This window comes from Theropithecus gelada, chromosome 5 (genome assembly GCF_003255815.1).
Source record: "Theropithecus gelada isolate Dixy chromosome 5, Tgel_1.0, whole genome shotgun sequence".
Lineage (NCBI taxonomy): Eukaryota > Metazoa > Chordata > Mammalia > Primates > Cercopithecidae > Theropithecus > Theropithecus gelada.
The window spans coordinates 5,242,502-5,261,319 of record NC_037672.1 but is presented as its reverse complement, the minus strand read 5'-3'; the positions used below and the strand labels follow the sequence as shown (position 1 = coordinate 5,261,319).

General features: G+C 52.8%; 1 protein-coding gene across 4 annotated transcripts in view; it reads left to right on the top strand.

Moving 5' to 3' along the window:
* The window catches only part of SORCS2 (sortilin related VPS10 domain containing receptor 2), a 545,837-nt gene that overhangs the window by 436,377 nt on the left and 90,642 nt on the right, over nt 1-18,818 (top strand). For all 4 annotated transcript variants that reach the window (XM_025386534.1, XM_025386535.1, XM_025386533.1 and 1 more), the window contains exon 4: nt 5,660-5,824. In XM_025386534.1, coding sequence (XP_025242319.1) covers nt 5,660-5,824 — 165 coding nt within the window. The remainder of the gene's footprint in view (nt 1-5,659; nt 5,825-18,818) is intronic.

Here is an 18,818-nt window from a genome sequence, read left to right as displayed (position 1 = left end):
TGCAGAACAGGGTGCTCGACAAGCAGATAACAAGGGGAAGGGCATCTTATCATCAAAACAGGCTCACATGTGTAAATGAGAAGCATTTGGGTTGGTTGATGTTGTTCAGAATTTTGTACTCAGAAAATCTGAAAGAAGCTATTTTGATGTGATCGCACATGGATTTTGTGTCATTTTGAAAAGTGAAGGTTTGGTTCTGAGTCACCAGTGGCAGGGGTGGGGCTGTCTTGGTCCCACTGTGCATTCCACGCAGAGGGAACAGTACACACACAAGTGGTTGTCAGGATGTAAATGGCCTCCACTAACTGGAGACACACAAGGAGTTTGCTGTGGCTGATGCCAGGACCCTGAATGGTGGGAGGTGAGGCTGGAGGAGAGGCAGGGCAGGGACCCCCACCTACTTGCCTTTGGGGTCGTGCTGTCCTCTCTGCCTGAAGCCCCATCCCCCAGGTCTACCAGTCAAATTTCCGTCCATTTTTCAGGGCTCATCTGGGTGTCACCACCTCCAGGAAGTCCTCCTACCTTCCTTTGTACCTGCCCAACACCTGGGTGCCATTTTCCTTCTTCTGTGCTCCCGCAGAGCCCCACGTTTACCTGAATCCTTGCTTGGACCATGTGATCTTGCAGTGTGGAAGAATGAATGAATGAATGAGCCTTCATTCATGTGCAAAGCTTTGAGTGGCAAAGATGAATAAGGGGATGAGCTTTTTTCTATGAGATTTGCTCTCCAGGCTACTTAAATGTTCATAAGGGCTGTTTTCCTCCCAAAGGCGAAAAGCAAACACACAATTCCCTCAGGGGTCGCAGACTGAGATGGCATTGCTCATTCGCTCATTCCTGCACGCACTCTTTCATGTGTCCATCGGGTGGGATTAACAGCCAGCTCCTTGTCAGTCCTGTTTTGCTTGAGGTACAAAAATGACACACAGGCCAGTGAGGATGGTGGATACATAGTTGCTTCGTAAGAACATTTGAAGAACTGTATCATGGAAAAAGTGCTTTAATGAGGGAATTTGGGCTTCCCTGGCCAAATGGCACAGACGTGTGGGTCAACGTTGAAAGCATGATGAATGAGCCAACAGGTCCTGAGGACTTCCTTCGTTTTTCCTGGTTATCCGGGGAATCCACGTGCAGTGTGTGCAGAACTTCGGGAGGGGCAGGCCAGGCACTGTGGCTCACGCCTTAATCCCAGCACTTTGGGAAGCCAAGGTGGGTGGATCACCTGAGGTCAGGAGTTCTTGACCAGCCTGGCCGACATGGTGAAACCCCATCTGTACTAAAAATACAAAAATTAGCCAGGTGTGGTGGCGGGCGCCTGTAATTCCTGCTACTCAGGAGGCTGAGGCAAAAGAATCGCTTGAACCTGGGAGGCAGAGGTTATGGTGAGCCAAGATCGTGCCGCTGCACTCCAGCCTGGGCAACAGAGCGAGACTCTGTCTCAAAAAAAAAAAAAACAAAAAAAAAAAACAAGAAGAACCTTGGGAGGGAGAAGGATGATGAGGGCGTGTCATAGAGACACAAGGCCCAACTGAAAGGGCTCCCTGAGTTCAGAGCTGCAGCTATTTGAGCAACAAAATATCAGAACAGTCTGCAATTACAACTGAAGTATAAAATAAATATTTATAAGCTCATAGTGATATAAATAAATGATTGAATGAGTAAATAATGGAGGGGAAGAGACAAACGTCTCCCATGCTAATGAATTCCAAATCATAGATGTGGCTCTTCCATCTTCGAGGAGGAGGGTAACTCCCACCCCTCAAGCGTGGGCTGTGCGCGGTGACTTCCTTCCAAGAGGACAGTGCAGAAAGGAGAAGAGTGACTCCACCAGGGACGGTCTGACATGCAGGACCCTGGCTGGGAAGGAAGGGCAGTGCCATCGGTGACAAGTCTGCTGACGGCCGGCGCTTGGTCTGATGTCCCTCACTCACCCCTGCAGCCCTCCTCCCAAGAACCCACAACCCCGTCTGATGCCCAGAAAATCATCAGACAGACCCATGTTCAGAGGCGTCCTCCAGCATGCCTGGCCAGCTCTCCTCAGAGCTCACAAGGTCATCCAACACAAGCAAAGTGACCAAACTGTCCCAGCCTAAGATGTACTGTGGTGTCCTGGTGGGATCCTGGGACAGGAAAAGGAAATACTGGCGGAAGCTGAACAAAGCACGGCGTTTGGAGAACACTAACGTGCTGATGCTGGCATCCTCCTTGTGGTGAATGTCCCAGGCTAATGCAAGGTGTTAACAGGGGAACTGCGCGTGGCGTAGACAGGAACCGTGAGGCTCAGCTAAAACGCCCCATCCTGTGTGGAAGCATCCTGCAGGGTGTGGCTAAGAACAGGGCTCTGGAGTCAAACACTCGGCTCCTGACCTCGGCTCTATCCTGACCATCCGTGTGACCTCCCTGTGCCTCACCGTCTCTGCAACTTTTCCGTAACTCTGAAACTATTCTATCAAAGTAAAAAAGTAAATTTCTTCTAGCTCCACCACTTAAGACCAATCATTCTTACATCCCACCAAGCTGCCTTCCATTCTTATTTCTGGCCATTTCCCATTGATAGAAATATACCTGCTTACCCACTCACTCGTCATTAACAGAATCCTAACAGACCGCGTTATCACCGTGTCAATGTGGCATGTACAGTAAGCCTACTTCCTTGTAATTTTGCACCCTGCTGTTTTTCATGAGCACATAAGCTCCCCAGTCATTACCTGTTCTTTGCCAACATTATTATGTAATCGAAGGCTACCCTCAGTTCTTCCTTGTTTTTTTTTTTTCTTACGGATAAACCACACCAAGAGGCACAGCTCTGAGCACACACCTTCGTCCGCATTTCGGGGACCAAAGTCATCCAAGGAATCGCTCTCCATGGAGGCCACGTCGTTGTCCATCAGGCCCTTGGTGTGCTGGGAGAGCAGGGTTTTGTGTTAGCGGAGATTAGTGACCGTAGCGGGGAAGTTCATGAAGGTTTCCATGGAAAGAAAGGATCTATGGGATCACCATTCATTCACTTAAAGGCAGACACCCCAGGCAGCCTATTGATTTTGGCTCCATGAGTTTAATTGTCTTCTGGAGATATTCTGGGGTCTGGCAAGGCCACCATAGTCGCCTCGTGCCATTGCCCACTGCCCTCCCCAGGAAAGCTGTGCTCATCTTCAGCAGGGCTGGTCCTACCCAGCCCCACACGAGGCCCAGCTTAAACACCCCATCCTGCATGGGCGCACCCTGCAGTGTGTGGCTAAGAACAGGGCTCTGGAGTCAAACGCTTGGCTCCAAAGGGAGACTTCCTTTGGGACTGGCTTTGGGTCCCCTGTTAGGATGAGAACCATGTCCAACACAGCCACAACTGCTCCCGTGCCTCACCCCCATCCCTGCAGTACCCAGTGCCTGGGTAAGCCAGGACTGTACATGTTTGTTGAATGAGGGAATGAATGAATGAATGAATGAGGGAATGAATGAATGAATGAATGAGGAAATGAATGAATGAATGAGGGAATGAGTGAATGAGGGAATGAATGAATGAGGGAATGAATGAAGGAAGGAAGGAAGAAAGGAAGGAAGGAACAAACAAAAGAACAAACGAACACTGTGTGCTTGTAGGATCAGAGCGAGGGGTGCACACTCAGTCTCTGGGTAACCTGGTTCAAATTCCATGGCTGTGTGACCTCAGGTAAGTTTTGTCTGCCCCCTTGTCTGCTAATTGCAAAACAAAATGGCCCCGGGGCCACCTGTGAGTGTCTGGGTGTCTGTCATTCTGAATGTAGAGATGCGATGTCCCGAATCTGACCAAGCCACCAAACCCAGCTGGGATAAGGGGATCTCCTCCTAAATGACCCACTCCTGTGTGAGCCCCTTTGAAAACCTAAACCAGGCCACCCCTCCCTTCATCACGCCTCCGTAGAGACCTCCCGTCCCAAATAACAGGATCCCCGGTTGGCAGAGCTCTTGTGTGTGTTTCCTGGGGTTGCCATTGCAAAGACCCACAAACCAGGGGGCTGAAAGCAGCAGCAATGTATCCTCTGACAGTACGGATACCGGGAGTCCAAGGTGTTGGCCGGGCTGGTACCTTCTAGGGGCTCAGAAGTACTCTTCATTCTGTGCCACTCCCAGTGTCCCGGGCTGCCGGCAGTTCATGGCCGTGGTGACATCCAGGTGCGTCCCCCATCTCTGTGCCTCTCCCAGCGTCCTGGGCTGCCGGCAGTTCATGGCTGTGGTGATGTCCAGGTGCGTCCCCCATCTCTGTGCCTCTCCCAGCGTCCCGGGCTGCCGACAGTTCATGACCGTGGTGACATCCAGGTGCATCCCCCGTCTCTGTGCCTCTCCCAGCATCCCGGGCTGCCGGCAGTTCATGACCGTGGTGACATCCAGGTGCGTCCCCCGTCTCTGCCTGTGTGTCACCTTCTATCTGCATCCCTACCTACCCTCTCCATATAAGGACACCAGTCATTGAATTTAGGGTTTACCCTAAATCCAGATGGCTTCATCCTGAGATGCTTAGCCACGTCTCCAAAGACCCTATTTCCAAATAAGATCACAGTCCCAGGTGCTGGGCGTAGGGATGTTGACGGATCTTTGTGGGGTCACCATACAACCCACTGTACCACTGTCCGAGGCTTTGCAGACCCAACCCCCCTGGCTGCTGCTGCAGCCCCATGTCTGCCTCCTGCTCAGTTCCCTTCATCAGCCCCTCGGGCCTGCCCCTGAGTTCCCCGGCGACCCCCAGCTCAGTAATCTCCTCTGCTGAAGGTAGTGGGCCCCACCCAGTCACTCCCTCCCCGTCCATCCCTGGTCCTGCTTTGGGGCAGTTTTCCCTGAAACAGAATTTTAGACAGAGTTTTTGAGTGCTCACCTGTCTTGGCTCTCAGGAATAGATTCGAGTTCACAGCAGAGGCCGTGAACCCTGCATTTACAGTGGAGCCTCAGGGCCCAGAACAGTGGCCTGCACTCCATGAATGAATGAATGAATGAATGAATGAATGAATGAATGAATGGCTATGATTAGCACTGAACCAGCTGGGTTTGGGGGAAACCTGCCATTTCTGCAGCACCCACTCCCTGGCGTGTGGGGGGGCCCCAGCCCAGGCACTCATGAATGAATGAATGAGTGAATGAATGAATGCCTAAATGTATGGCTACAGTTAGGCTGAGACGGCTGAGTTGGGATTGGACCCGCCATTTCTGGGCACCCCTCCCTGGTGTAAGGAGAAGCTTGACCCAGGCACTCCATGAATGAATAAATGAATGACAGAATGGCTGTGATTTGCATTGAGCTGGCTGGGTTGATAGTGGACCCACCATTTCTGGGCACCCCTCCCTGGTGTGTGGAGAAACCCGGCCCAGGCACCCCATGAATGAATAGACGGATGAGTGAATGGCTGTGATTCATGCTGAGCCGGTCAGGTTGGGGGTGGACCCGCCATTTCTGGGCATCTCCTCCCTGGTGTGCAGGGGTGAGGGGCTGGTCCCGAGACTCCATGAATGGATGGCTGTAGTTAGGCTGAGCTGGCTGGGCTGGGGGCGGGCCCGCCATTTCTGGGCACTCCTCCCTGGTGTCGGGGGTTAGAGGGGAGAGGCACACCCAGCCCAGGCCTCACAACCCCCTTTCAGATGTTGGGGGAGAGGCGCACCTGGCCCGGGCCTCATAACCCGCTTTGTGTTTCAGGTCATCCTTGTCAGCTCCTCACTCAGTGACCGGGACCAGAGCCTATTCCTCAGTGTGGACGAAGGCGCCACCTTTCAGAAGCAGCCCATTCCCTTCTTCGTGGATACTCTGATTTTCCACCCTAAGGAGGAGGACAAGGTGCTCGCCTACACAAAGGAGAGCAAGGTAAGCTGTATGGATGCCTCTTGCCTGGCGTGTGGGGCTGGGGTCTGCTTGACCCACCTGGAGGCGAGTGCCCACGTGGAGCGGACCCGGAACCCCTGGGCTGGCTGTGGAGGAGCCTCCCGGGGCTGGGGGCTGGGACGCTGGACCCCGCCATTGCCCTCTCCTTGGTGCCCCCTCGAGGGACCGTGCCCTCTTGGCTGTGCTGTGGGAGCTGAGTGAAGTGGTCAGGTGGGCAGTGCACCGGGCTCGGAGGCTCAAGAGAGGAACCAGTGAGTACCAGGCGATTAGGATCATGCCACTCGCCATCCCTCTCTGCACACCAGTCACAAGGGCCTTTCTCCACTTCCGGAACATTCCCCACACTCTCATCACACCTCACTAGGCCTTCCCCTCAGTCTGGAATGCTCTTCTACCCTCGCCGAGAGCAGTGACTTGTTCTTCCCCAAATCAGCGTCTCCTCCTCTGGGAACTGTGTCTGTGGGGCTCAGTAGGGAACTGAGGCCTTGTCCCTGGGTGAGTGGGAGAGCGGGGGTCCAGCCTGGTGGGGAGCACTGGGCTGCATCTGCAGGGAGGGGTCCACCTGGGTTCTGAGGCTGGGGAGGGAGAGGGCCCAGGGGCTGGGGAGGGCCCAGTAGGAAAGGGCTGGAGGAAAGGACTTTGTTCCTTTCCTGCAGCCATGGGAACAGATGGCCACAGGCTGTGGTTTAAGCAACAGAAACTTATTCTCTCACAATTCTGGAGGCCCACATTCCAAAACCAGCATCGCTGGGCCAAGATCAAGGTGTCAGTGGGGCCGTGTTCCACCTGGACTCTAGGGAGGAGTCCAACCCTGCCTCTTCCAGCTGCTGGCAGCTGCCAGTATCTCCTGGCTGTGGCCGCATCTCCATACCTTCAGGCTTCAAATCTCCACTGCCCCATCTCCACACTGCCTACTCTGTGTGTGTGTGTGTGTGTGTGTGTGTGTGTGCGCATGTGTGTGAGTGCATGTGAGTGTGTGGGTGGGTGTGAGACTGTGAGTGTGAATGTATGAGTGTATGTGGATGTGAACGTGTATATGAGTGTGTGGGTATGTGTGTGGGTGAGGTGTTTGAGTGTGAGAATGGGTGTGAAGGTGTATTTGAGTGTGTAAATTGTGGGTGTGAGTTAGTGTGTGTGTGTATGAGTGTGTGTAGGGTGTGGGTGTGTGCATGAAAGTGTATGTGAGTTTGTGGGTGTGTGGGGGTGTGTTTATGAGAATGTGTGAGTGTGGGTGTGAATGTGAGTGTGGGTGTGGGTGTTAGCGCATGTGCATGTGAGTGTGAAAGTGCATGTGTGGGGAGGTGTGTACATAAATGTGCATGTGTGAGAGTGTATGTGAGTGTGTGGGTGTTTATGAGTGTGAAACTGTGAGCATGTCAGCGTGTGCGTGTGTGGGGGGTGTGTGTGTGAGAGAAGCTATGGGAACATGTGTATTTGTGTGAGTGTAGATGAGTGTGGGGGGGTGTGTATGAGCGTGTGGGTGTGAGAACCTATGTGAACGTGTGTGTGTGAGGGTGTGTGAGTGTGTGGGGGTGTGTGAATGTGTGGGTGTGTGTGAGAGCCTATGTGAGCATGTGTGTTTGTGTGAGTGTACATGAGCATATGTGGGTGAGTGTGTGTGAGCGTGTGTGTTTGTGTGAGTGTATGTGGACGTGTGTGGGTGTGTGTGAATCTTCCTCTGCCCCTACTTTCTGTAAGGACTCAGGGGCTTTCGTTTAGGGCCCACACAGATAGCCTGGGGTGATCTTCACATCTGGAGACCTCAGCAATCCCATCTGCAGGCTCCCTTTCTGCCCTGTGAGGTAATGGTCCCAGGTTCTAAGGATTAGGACGTGCATACTTTTAGAGGCCACTCTGAACCTAGCACCTCTGCCCAACAGGAGGTGTGGGCTCCACAGTTGCAGGAAGGGTCCCAGTAGGAGGCCTGGCTCTGAGTAGAGCAACTGAGCCAAACTGTGGCTGAACAGTCAGGGAACGAGAGGAATAGCACATGCCTCTCTCTCTCCAATGCACTGAGGCTTCCCACAGGCAGAATCCAATCAGAGGCTAGAGGAAAGAGGCTGTGGATCTGTCTACACAGGTCAGTCTCAGGGTCAGAGAAGGGAGGATCTGTCTACATAGGTCAGCTCCCAGGATCAGAGAAGGGTTGGAAAGAGACATCATGGACCTGGAAGGCAAACACAAGCTGCCCAAGTCAGCAGCCTTCCCTGTGCCACCCCAGGTCAGCTTGAGCCCCAGTATTTCACACTCTTCCATATTCCTGTGCTTCTCTTTCTCAACACTGATCACAATGGGTATCTATTAGTCCGTTTTCACACTGCTCTAAAGAACTACCTGAAACTGATTAATTTATGAAGAAAGAGGTTTAATTGACTCAAGGTTCCGCATGGGTGGGGAGGCCTCAGGAAACTTACAATCACGGTGGGAGGCGAAGGGGAAGCAGGCGTCATCTTCACAAGGCATCAGGAGAGAGAGAGCACAAGTCGGGAAATGCAAAATACTTTTAAACCATCAGATCTCATGAGAACTCACTCATTATCACACAACAACGGCATGGGGGAAACTGCCCCCGTGATCCAATCACCTCCCACCAGGTTCCTCCCTCCACATGTGGGGATTACAATTTGAGATGAGATTTGGGTGAGAACACAGAGCGAAACCATGTCAGGTAACTATATATTTGTGTAATCATTTGGTTATTGCCTACACCCAATACATACACTTGGGGTAAGCTCCTTGAGGGCAGGGAAGGTGTCTGGTCTTTTTCACCATTTTAATCTAAAGTGCCTGCCTGGCTGAAAATATTAGTTAGATGGACAGATCGAGGATGGGTGGGTGGATAGATGGGTGAGGAGGGACGGACACATGAATGAATGGATGAATAGATATATAGATGATGGGTGGATGGATGGATGGATGGATAAATGGATGGATGGGGATGGATGGATGAATGGATAAATGGATGGATGGGGATGGATAGATGGATGGGTGGGTGGGTGGGTAGATGATGGATAGATAAATGGATGATGGATGGATGGATGGATGGGTGGATGGGGATGGATGGATGGATGGATGGATGAATGATGGATGGGTGGATAGATGAATGGGTGGATGGATGGATGGTGGGTGGATGGATGGATGTATTGATGATGGATGGTGGGTAGATGGATGGATGGATGATGGATGAATGGATGATGGAAGGATGGATGGATGGATGAGTGGATGGATGGATGGATGGATGGGTGGATGGGTGGATGGGGATGAATGGATGGAAAGGTGGGTGGGTGGATGGATGGGGATGGATGGATGGGTGGACAGATGGATGGGTGGACAGATAGATGAGTGGATAGACAGTTGATGGATGGATGTATGGATGGATGGTGGGTGGATGGGTGGATGGTAGACGGATGGGTGATAGATGGGTAGACGGATGGGTGGACAGACAGATGGGTGGATGGATAGATGATGGATGGATGGATGGATGGATGGATGGATGGATGGATGGATGGATGGTGGATGGATGGGTGGATGGTGGACAGATGGGTGATGGATGGATGGGTAGACAGATGGGTGGACAGATAGATGGGTGGATGGATAGATGATGGATGGATGGTGGATGGTGGATGGATGGGTGGATGGTGGACGGATGGGTGATGGATGGATGGCAGACTGTTGGTTAGATGAATGAATGATAAATTTCTACTATCAGGGACTGTCCAGGTCAGGGACCTCCAAATGGAGATTCATGGCTCTCCTTTGCCATGGCTGTCGACAGGACCTGGCCTCTTTGCCAAGGTCTGGTCTTCCCTGACCGGCATCCCTGCATTTCTCAGCCTCCTGGGCTGCCTCTTTGCTCCTGGCACCTTCCTTGGTAATAGCTTGTGCTTCTGGGTATTAATAGCGCTACTTAGCCTTCCATGTAATTAGACTAAAGCACAATCACGGAGACTTATTTTCCCGCAGAAATTGACTGCATTGCAATTGCTCTTTAATTTATGGTGCCCTGAAAAATTAATGGAGCTGAAATCTCAGTTATTTGCTTTGGTTCTTTTCTGTGACAATAAGGAAAGAAAAGGGGAAGAAAAAGGCTTAGTTGCAGTTGTAAAAGGAATGAGGAATTTGAGTAAATTAATAACAATGACAACAGGGCTTTAGTTTTTGAGGGGCTATGCAGTTTTTCAAAACTCTAATTCTCAAGAAGTAGGGTGGTGTGGTGGAACAACACCAGCCTTGACTCCAACAAATCTGGTGTGTTAGGCAGGTATCTGCAACAATCATACTGAGTAACACACATCCCCAAGCCTCAATGGCTTACAGAAACAAGCATTATTTCTTCTTCCTGGGGCTCTGTGGGTTGCCCAGCGGCTCTGCTGGGCTTTGCTGGGATTGGCTATATGAGGCTCCTGGTTACTGGTGGAGTTCACGTCCCCATAGGACTCTTATGCTGAGAGCAGGCTATTCTTATTATGGGGGAGCAGAGGCTCCAGGGGTTGCAGAGCAAACCACACAAGCAACTTTAGCGTAACAGCTTTGACCTGGAAAACATCACATCTGCTCACACAGCATCGGCCAAAGCAAGTCACATGCCAAGCTCAGAGTCAATCGAGTGGACACAATTGCTCCATTCTAAGGGTTGCAGATTTGTGCAAAGCCAAAGGCTTGCCTCCCTTTCCTTCCCTACCTCTTCCTTCCCAGATGCCAGCCCTGCCTCCAGAAAACACCTGTCCACCTACCCTCAGAGTGTCCTGTTCCATGACTTTACAATGCTTCCCTTGTCCTCATTATAATTTGGGTCACTCTGAGGCTGCTTTACTTGGAGCCTGGACAGCCTTCCTGGGTGACAGCATAGTATGCATTTCTTCCAAGGCTCAGCCAACTGCAGTAGGTCCTTGAGATTGGTAGGACGTGAGAGCCCAGCAATCCCTTCCCATGCCAGCTTCCTGGGGACTGCTGACATGAAACTGACCAGCCTGTTTCCTCTGTGCTTGGTCCTCAGCCCTGCTTGCTGAAGCAGAACCCTGGGCACTTACTTCTAAAAGCATAAACTCACTTTTATATTTTCTTGAATTTTATTCCCTGTCAAGCACTTCTGCTTCCTAGCACTGTGAGAAATTGATCTGAGCCCAGGATTGCCTTTCAGAAACTTAGTAAGGCAGAGAAGACACCTTTGGGTATGCAATCAGGGAAGACTTCCTGGAGGAGGAATGTTCAAACAGGGTCTTCAAGAATGGATCAGAATGTATCTTTATTTTTTAATACATCTTCAGAGCAAGAAAGATGATCACCTATGACAAGAAAAAGAAAAACCCTCACAGTCCCCCAGCCTTAAGTAAAGCAGTGTTTGCATTGATCCATATTAAAGAAATAGTAGAAAGTGCTGGCAGTGGGTGTGAGGAGAGCCCTAATATGGAGTGAACAGAGGTGCAGCCTTCGCATTGGCAGCTGTGAATATCAGCAGGTTCATGAGCTGCCCAGCAGAGCTACAAGCTTCGACACCAAGTTGATGGCTCACTCTGACCTCAGACTTCAGAACAGGGAGGAGATTGGGCATCTCTTGAGTAACAGAACAATTCTCTCAGCAATGAGAAGCCCTCATTCAGCATGTATTCATTTTGCTCTAAGAATGTTCATCTGCTGGGGCTCAGGGCAGGAACAATACTCCCCTCTGGATATGTAAGCAGAAAAGGGATTTAACAGGAGGGATCAGTGCTTTCTAAATTGTTGGGAGATAGGGAGGGGGTTTTAGACTGGACCCCCCTCCCCAGGATGCCTCCTGAAAGCCTGCAGTGTAGACCCACCAGGAAGCTTCTACCTCTGCCTATCAGAAACATGGGGACCAGAACCTCCCAGACTTACCAAGCTCAAAAACATGTGATTGGTGCAGCTGATGTTGCCATTGCCACAGCCTGCACCTGGTAACTGCCACAAAGCCAGCGACTGGACACCAGAATGTGGAGTCCAGCTGCTGCCTTCACCACCACCACCTCTCCACCCTCCAGAGCTGGAGGGTGGACATAGCAGCATGTCCTGTGACCTTGCTGGCAGCAGACAGGACCCAGTGGGGCAGGAAGAAGCCTCTGCCTCACATTCACCTTCCAAACCTGGCACAAGTGCACCCACCTGACCCAGAAATCTAGCTGCAAGGGAGTCCATGCAATGCTGGGCTGCAGCTTTCAGGCCTCTGCAGTGCAACAAGGCACCCTGGAGTGAGGGATGAAAGCATGTTGAGTGCCACCAATCACGTCCAACTCCCACTAACAGTCCAGGACAGACTCGAAGCACCTCCAGAAACCACGGGAGGCACTGGCACGCTCTTCTGTGTGCCCTTCCTGGGCCCTCAAGCTGCTCCTTTCCCTCCCTCCTGTCCTGCTTTGCTCTGACTTTTTATCTTTTTATCTTTATATGAGAGTAGGAGGCGTGTCCTCGCTTACCACCTCCACTGCTTTCTGAGGTGTCGAGGGATGAAATTCACCCTTCCACAGGATGTACCCATGCAGGTTTCAGCTGCAGTGACTGGGCTGTCCCGGATGTGTTTTTTCTTGTTTATTTGCTGGTGTTTGTCTTTTATTAAGCAGAAATGTTCTATTTCTGCAGCAATTGATGGCGGATAGTAAAAGCGCCTCCCAGGAGAGTGAGTTGGAAAGGCTTCATAAAGCTCCAGGGCAGGTGTCATAAACACAAGCGCATGAGGCAATGATGACAATGATAATGCCATCCGTTAATGTGGAGGCTTTATTGCCTTGCTCACAGGAACCCATGGTGATGACTCACTTTTTATGCACATATTGACTGTGGGTATGAACAGTGCAGATGGGTAAATTGAGCCATGAGATAGAAGGGTGCCTGGCCTGAGTCACTCAGATGACACAGAGAAAGGGCTGGAGGTGACCAGCCATCCTTCTTGAAGGCAGGGGTGACTCCTCAGCCCCTGGTACAGTCCTGTGAGCTCAAGTCTGTGAGATGGGAATTGCCGACATAAGGGAGTGCTGTGTTACCTTGAGTAACTTACCTAACCTCTCTGAGCTTCAGTTAGTTCATTTGTCAAAAGGGAAAATTGCCATCTTATGGGTGTGTTTGTGAATGTGTACATGCATGTGTGTGTGTACGTGTGTGTATGTGTTCGTGTGTGTGTGTGTGAGTGTGAAGTGAGGCGGCATTCAACAGGCACAGCTCAGTGCCTGGCTCCATGAAAGGCCACAGCTGCTTCCAGCCTCTCTCACTAAGGCCCAGATAGAAAAAGAAGTACAACCAATGGCTGCAGCTGCAGGTATTTATTGAACACAAACTGCATGCAGGCACTGCTCCACAAGCTTAGTAAAGACTCCTTGCCCTCATGAAGCTTATGTTCTAGGGGATGAACACTTTCTTTAAAAAGTCCTTTCTGAATAGGAAATGTGATGGCTTCTTATCACAGCTTTGTGCCAGTGAAGCTCCATTTACAAACCCAGGCAACAGCCCGTGGTTTGCTGACACCTGCTCCAGGGTGTATGGCACACCATCTCTGTATACCACTGTCTCTGGCTGCCTTCCTGCTCCCAAGGCCACAGTGAGTGGTTGCTACAGAGACCACACGGCCCCCGTGGCTGAAAATATTTACTACCTGGCCCTTTACAGAGCGCATTTACCAGCCCCTGCCCTAGAGGCAAACGTGATCATTCAGTCAGCAAATGGGCCTTGCATACCCAGCAGCCATGGATTCTGGGCTACCGCTGGGGCCTCAGGTGAGCAAGGCAGGTGTGTGCCCACGAGCTGTGAGCGGCTTAGCAGAGGAGCAGGAGGTAAACACCCAGGACGCAAGGAAGTCAGCAAACGGCTATGCAGGCATGGGCTCCCCACAGTGCATACGGGGCTGGCAGGCTGGGGACAGCGCCCTCAAGATGCAGGCAGCTGAACTGGAGCTGGAACTGGGCTGGGAGGACTTCAGAGGTGGGGGTGAAAGGTGTGCCTCCATACGGCTGGATTGTATCCCACAAAATTCCTGTGTTGAATTTCTAACCCCTGGTAGGAAAGAATGTGGCCATATTCGAAGATAGGGCCCTTAAGTAAACATTAGACTATTAGGGTGGGCTCCAATCCATTTGACTGGTGTCCTTACAAGAAGAGATCAGGACACACAGAGCCATGAGTGGTGTCGCACACCGATACTCCCAGGCAGGAAGATCGATTGAGCCCAGGAGTTTCAGGGCTGCAGAGAGATACAGTTGCACCACTGCATTCCAGCCTGGGTGACGGAGCAAGGCTCTGTTTCAAAAAATCAAAAACGACACCAAAAAAAAGACAGGCAGAGGGAAGACCACATAAGGGAGAACGTGGCGTTTGCAAGCCGAGGAGGGAGAAACCAACCCTGCCGATACCTTGATCTTGGACTTCTGGCCTCAGAACAGTGTGCGAATCTGTTTCTGTGGTTTAAGCCGCACCCTCTGGGGTATGTTGTTATGGAAGCCCACGTCAGCTAATACAGTATCCCGTGTGAAGAGAATATCCCGGACAAAAACCCAGGGCAGGAGGCACATGTGTGTTTTGGGATCAGGGTGCATCCTGTTGGGGGAGTGTGACTTATGCTACACCAGAGTGGGTTTGGTGATAACAGGGCCCAGGGCAATCACTCAGGGCCTCAGCTGTCAGGCCGGGTGACCCAGACTTTTACCTGCAGAGATGTGGAGCTGGGAATGAGGCTGCCCTGAAAAACAGGAGGTAGTCAGGGGATGAGAGGGAAGTAGGGATGTTCTAGGCAGAGGGCATGGTTTGCACAAAGGCCTGGAGGCGAGAGAGCGAAAAAGCAGATTTAGATCACAGTGTGTAGTTCAATAGAGCCAAAGCCCAGGGTGGGAGGAAGCTGGGGAAGGGGCCCCCAATCCAAATGGCTGGGCTTGGGCAACCGTGGGAGTTGGGTTAGCTGGGGTTTAGATGGGCTGAGCAAGACAGACTCTCAACCTCTTTCTTTAAGACAATTTAGCAATCGTGGGTGCTTTCTCCAAGCGGGTGGCGGCAAAGGAGGGTGGCCTAACAAAGTGAACTCCCAGGCTTGTTGAAGAGACAGATGATTTCACTTGTGGTACCCGGAACGCAAAGTATTGCTAGACAACCACACAGACAGCCGCCTTTCTCATCGCTCACAGTCAGGGTCACAGGCGCAGCCTTCATCCCTGAAGACGCCGTGGAGGCACCTTTGCCGGGACAGTTCCGTGATGCAGGGCCCTGTCTGCTTTTCTCCAGCTGCGGGGAAGAGGGAGGGAGGGGACATTTGCTGCAACTGCACTTGCGACAATGGTGGGGTCTGTAGTTTTCAAGGCGAGCTCAGGAATTCATCCACTGTTGGTAAGAGAATAAAGGCTGTGTGTGAGGAAGATCTAGTTCTGATGAGGACGAGGAGGGGGATTCGCCAGCCGCCCAGGGTTTGCTACGTTTCACACCTGCAGTCTCCTGGCCGTGGTTCCTTGGGCAACATCCTGGCCAGTCTTACAGTGGGCTCAGCCCTTGGCTGGTTCTTCTGATCTGCTCATCCGCGGGGATCCTGCCATGGGCAGCCCTGCATGAGCACTCCGGGTGTGTTCATCTCGGCTCTGAAGCGTGAACCGTGGCAAAGCCTTGCTGCTATAGGACCGGCTAATTGGCAGCTTGAGCCTTTGAGCTTCACTGCGGTAGCTTGCATAGTGTCTCATCGCCGAAGTTTCCGAGATGGGAGACTGGGGAAGGCAGGAGCAGCCGAGGTGGTGTGGGGAAGTGGGGTGGCCTGAGATGGGATGGGGTGCCAGCCCCTGAGGGCTCTGCTTACGGTGGGGCAGGTGCAGTGGTGGGCACCTCTGGGATTATGGTTGGAGGACCTGGTGGATGGTGGGAAGGAGGGAGGCCATTTATTGAGATCAAAGAGGAGGAGAGGACATGGAGGCTGGGGGAGCAGGGCTGGTTGAGACGGGAGCCAGCTCCTGCTGGGCCCTGCTAAGCTGGGGGTGGTGCAGGCAGGAAGTGACGTGGAGAGGGTGTCAAGGAATCAGGGGTCATCAGGGCAGAAATGGGGCCTAAGTCACTTCCTGGCAGGAGAGGATCCTGGAAGGGGGATGGGTGGCATGAGCCTCAAAGTGTGCCTGATGCCGCCCCCAGGCAGCAGTGACCTCGGAACTGAGACCCGGCCTTCCTCTGCCTGGGAGTATTTGTAGAGGGCCTCCTAGGTTTCAGGAGCTGGGGCAACCGCTGGGAACAAAACGGACCGGCCCTTGCCCTCACGGGGCCTCCTTTCTAGATGAAGACGGGGGCGCAGAGCAGGTGATGAGGGACGGGTTAGAAACTGCTGGGTCTACTGAGGGCAGGCGGGGAGTGAGGGGGCTGCCAAGGGGCTTGGCTTCTGCATGTTGGGAGAGCCCAGAATGTGAGCTTGGACCTGCCATCGTGGAGGAAGAGAGGCTAGAAACCAGGGACAGGCACCAGGGCAGCCCTGGAGAGCAATGGGAGTGCACTAGGAGACACAGGATGTCCTGGATCTGAGGAGCTGGAGGCCAGAGAACCAGGGTTCTGAGCATAGCACGAGGGGACACGCCCGGGGATCCCTCCCCGAGTCCCACTTGGTGCTGGCACCGGCACCAGGACATGAGGGTGCGGTGGACAAAGGCACTGCAGCCCCGTCCTCTCTGGCACCTGGGCCCTAGGCACAGACTCTGACTTCACAGACAGAGCTCTAACCCTGGCTTTGCAATAGAAGGAGCAGGGCCTCTGAGCCAGTGGCCTTAGCAATGCCTGATCCAGAGGGTGACTTTAAACTGTGTCTTGAACACCGGCCGGGGATGAGGAAGGGCATTCCAGGCAGAGGGCACAGTAGGTGCAGATGCTTAGAGGACCCTGTGCACACATTAGCGCCACAAGTGTGAGTGAGCCCTGAGCCGAATGTGCCTGGGGTGGGGGCATTCAGGGAGTGAGCAGGATGGCAGCCAGAGGGGGGTCTGACGGCCTCGGGAGAGCTGTGTAATCACGTGAGGGCGTGGGCTTTTTTGGGGGCCACGCCTCTCCTGGAAGGTCTGTGTGGAGAGTGGCAGGACCAGGTGTACTCTGCAGCTGCAGGACCAAGGGCTGGGAGCAGGGGTCCATGGAGACGGTGTGGCCCAGCTGGGCCATGGCCCTGGGTGGAGAGGGGTGCAACGTGCAGCTGGTGCAGGGTACACAACTGCATCTGAAGCATGGTGACTTATTAGACATGGCAGCAGGAAGGCGAGGACAGGAACCCAGAGAGGAAAAGGCCCTGGGCACTGGGCTTGGAGGCTGGGTCAGGAGCAGAGGATGATTAGGCCCAGGTGGGCTTCCAGGAGGAGGGGGCACACCTGCCTGTGCTGAGAGGCAGGGCTGCACAGGGTTGGGCTTGATCACCCGTTTCCCTTCTGAGATTCTGCACATCCTTCTTTGATGAACAGCAGTGGCAGCAGCGGTGTCTGCAGCAGCGGTGACATCCGTGATGTCATTTGTTCCTCATAACATAGCATCCATGACAAGGACACGTGGAAACAGAAAAGGAGCACGTGGCACAGAAGAAGTCAGTCGTGCCGGCATCTGATCCAGCAGATGTGGCCGCTATTAGTGTGAATGTTGTGCCCGTTATGCCGATGGAGAATCTGGGTGGAGTGGTTGACTTGAGCCGTCCTTCCTTCCTGGGCCAGTGATGGAAATTGCTGGGCTCACATGATTCATTCTAGACAGACCCTGATCACAGAAGGAATAAAGAGAAGAGCGTTCAAACCACAGATAATTCAAGTGCAGGTCTGACAGGGGGTGACCCTGGGCGAATCACTCAATTGCTGCGAGCCTCCATCTTCCGTCTGCACGAGGTATTTTTAGAAGCATCTACTTCCTAGCGATGTTGTGCGGGCGCCTCAAGAGGCAAAGGGCCCGGCTGGTGCTCGCACGTGGAGCGGATCCTGCTATTACGGGTGTTATCAGGCAGTGATCACAACAGAACGTGCTGTGTGCGTGGCAAGTGCAACCGCTTTGCCACGTGCCTGGATGATCCCACAACATCCCTCAAAGCAGGAGGACGATTCCCGTTTTAAGAAGTGGTGAAACTGAGGCTCGGAACAGCGTTGGAATGCACGCAAGGTCTCCCGCTGTGTACGGTGGGTGCTAGTGGAGCCAGGCCTGCTGGAGCCCAAGAACCCTAGACTCACAGACTCTCCCCTTTGAAACACTACAGCTGGGGCATCATTTTATAGATGGGGAAACTGAGGCAAGGAACTGACTCAGCGGCCGTGACACAGAGACAGATGCCAGCTCCGCAGACCCGGGTCCCTGCTTCCCTGTCCAGCCCTCTCTCCCCTCCCAGCCCAGCCCAGCCCAGCCCAGCCCAGCCTGCCTCGTCCATCAGCCACACCTGTGCGGCGGCCAGCGCCCTCTCCTGGCCCACGCCTGAATCTGCAACAAAACACGGTGGGCTCTGAGCTTTGCTTCAATAACAAGGATTTCAGCGTAAGATGCTACTGGGGTGCAAAGGATCCCCTAAACCCCACGTGGTCCATCCTCCCCTGATAAATGCAGTGTGGGCCGTATTGCACCAATACAGCCCCTTCCCCCAGAAGGGCAGCTGGCAAAAACATAACGCAAATCAAAGATGAGCTGGGGACATCAGTTATAGAATCGCTGGCCCAGCCCCAATGTCTGTGTTCACTCATCACCTGGGATTTAGGGATGAAACGTATTGAAATGCAAATGAACACTGAGCCGGAGTCAGAGGAAAGGTAAGGGAAAAGGGACTGAGTCTCCTGTTGTCCAGGACGGGGAAAGGCAAACGCATGTTGTGGATGGACTGCATGTCAGACATGGGCTAGACTCTTCCAAAGCACGTGATCCAGCTGAATCATCCAATCTTCTGAGTGAGGATGAGGATTGTCAGCCAGTTTAGGCCTGCCCAGGTAGCTGGTTCCAGGTGAGGACGGGAGCCCAGGCTTCCTGGAACTGCTGTTAGGAGATTGTCCTGGCCACTCTGGAGAGAGAAGAGGAG